This window comes from Emiliania huxleyi (genome assembly GCF_000372725.1).
Source record: "Emiliania huxleyi CCMP1516 unplaced genomic scaffold EMIHUscaffold_5865, whole genome shotgun sequence".
In the NCBI taxonomy this organism is placed as follows: domain Eukaryota; phylum Haptophyta; order Isochrysidales; family Noelaerhabdaceae; genus Emiliania; species Emiliania huxleyi.
The window spans coordinates 1-1520 of NW_005197596.1; the positions used below are offsets into that span (position 1 = coordinate 1).

Sequence of the window (1520 nt, forward strand, 5' to 3'; positions counted from 1 at the left end):
GCGAGCGCGACACGCAATGCTAGACGGGATCTGGGGCGCGCTTGTCTTTCCGGGTGGAGGCGCCACCAGACAGTGCACCGGTCCACGGACGTCAGACCACAGACCACACCGCTCACCGGACTCCGGAAGAGAGTACTCTTCAGCCACATGATGTTCCATCGTGTCTCGCACGTATAGTCCCCCGCTGGCGGGGGGTGAAAGCGCCTCATGGAGGGGGACCGAGGTCCGACCCCGCGAGCGCGACCGACGCCGGGGAGCGGGGCGATGCTGTACGCCGCGTAGCCATATGAGACACACATACGGGGGGTGTGGAGGGTGAGTTGAACAGGGGTTGTGCGCCAAGCCCTCCTGCTCGGCTCCAGCCGGTAGACAAGTCTTGTCATCAACAGAGTAGATGGATCTGACCTCGGGGCCGATGTGACCAAGCGCTGGTAGCGTGGTTTGACCTCTCACCCATGGTCTCACAGTGTGCCGGCAGTCGCCGAGCAGTGTCGCTCACACAAGCCGCAGCACAAGTGACTGAGGGCCAGTGAGGGCGAGCCCATCGCTGTCACAGCTGTGACAGCCGCACAGTAGGCTGTGTCAGCTGTGCAGAGTGTGTGAGCAGCAGAGGAGCTGCTCTCCAGGCTTCTGTCGCAAAGAGCTGCATGCCACCGAAAGCGCTGTCGAGGTTCGCCGAGCGCGGCGCAGGTTGGAGGAAGCCGTCACCGACGAGCGCGTTGGACTTTTCACTCCGGACAAAGACGGGTACACGCACACAAGCCGCGGTCGTGTACCCGTCTTAGCGGCGAGGCGCGGGACCGTCTGTGGCGAAGTGGGTCGCGTCCTCCGATTTTGTTGAACCCAGCATCCACACCCTTTAATAGACCAACTCTCCCGTAGCTAAAAGTACGTACGACCAACCTGAAACCTACACCTCATCCATTCGCCTGCGCGACCACAATTCGCGGGTGGCAGCACGAATCATCGTAGCCCTCCACTCTAAGCATCGCTGGCGAATCGTCCAGCGCTGCAAGTTCGAAGAGGCCGGGTGCGTCCCGACGCAGAAGCACCCGTGGGGCAACACCGCCCTTCGGCGCACGGCGAGACAGCTCTCGCAGGGCATCCTCATTCACAGCGTACGCATGTGCGCTGCCAGCGGGGAGGTGAATGCTGAGACGACCAGCGCTCAGCGCCACCTCGCCGTCAGTGCGGCGGCGCACCTCCCGGGCCACGAGGTGGAGGATCACCGACCAGACGTACGCGTCGTGCGGCAGCCCGAGAATCACGTCCGACGAGCGCTGCTGGAGCGCGAGGTCGAGCGATCCGCCTCGGACCGAAAACTGCGCCGAGGATGTGCACGCAGGCTGGACCGTCGCCTGGGAGGGGTGCACCAGCGAGACGATCAAGTTGCGCGACGGCTCGCCGCGCCGCTTGCAGAGCGGCGTGATGACGTCCTTCTCGAGCGGGTTCAGGCGCCCCCCCTCGGCCTGCGGCCAGCGGGTGAGCAGCCCATAGTTTAGCCCGACGACGCCGTCTAC

General features: G+C 64.3%; 1 protein-coding gene across 1 annotated transcript; it reads right to left on the reverse strand.

Annotated features, from left to right (window-relative positions):
* Nucleotides 1–917: 917 nt before the first annotated feature.
* EMIHUDRAFT_257216 (hypothetical protein) lies at nucleotides 918–1469 on the reverse strand (the record flags this gene model as incomplete). The annotated part of the gene is made up of 1 exon (XM_005764620.1): nucleotides 918–1469. A coding segment is annotated over one exon (552 nt), but the record flags the coding sequence as incomplete, so codon positions are not given.
* Between the last annotated feature and the right edge of the window lie 51 nt (nucleotides 1470–1520).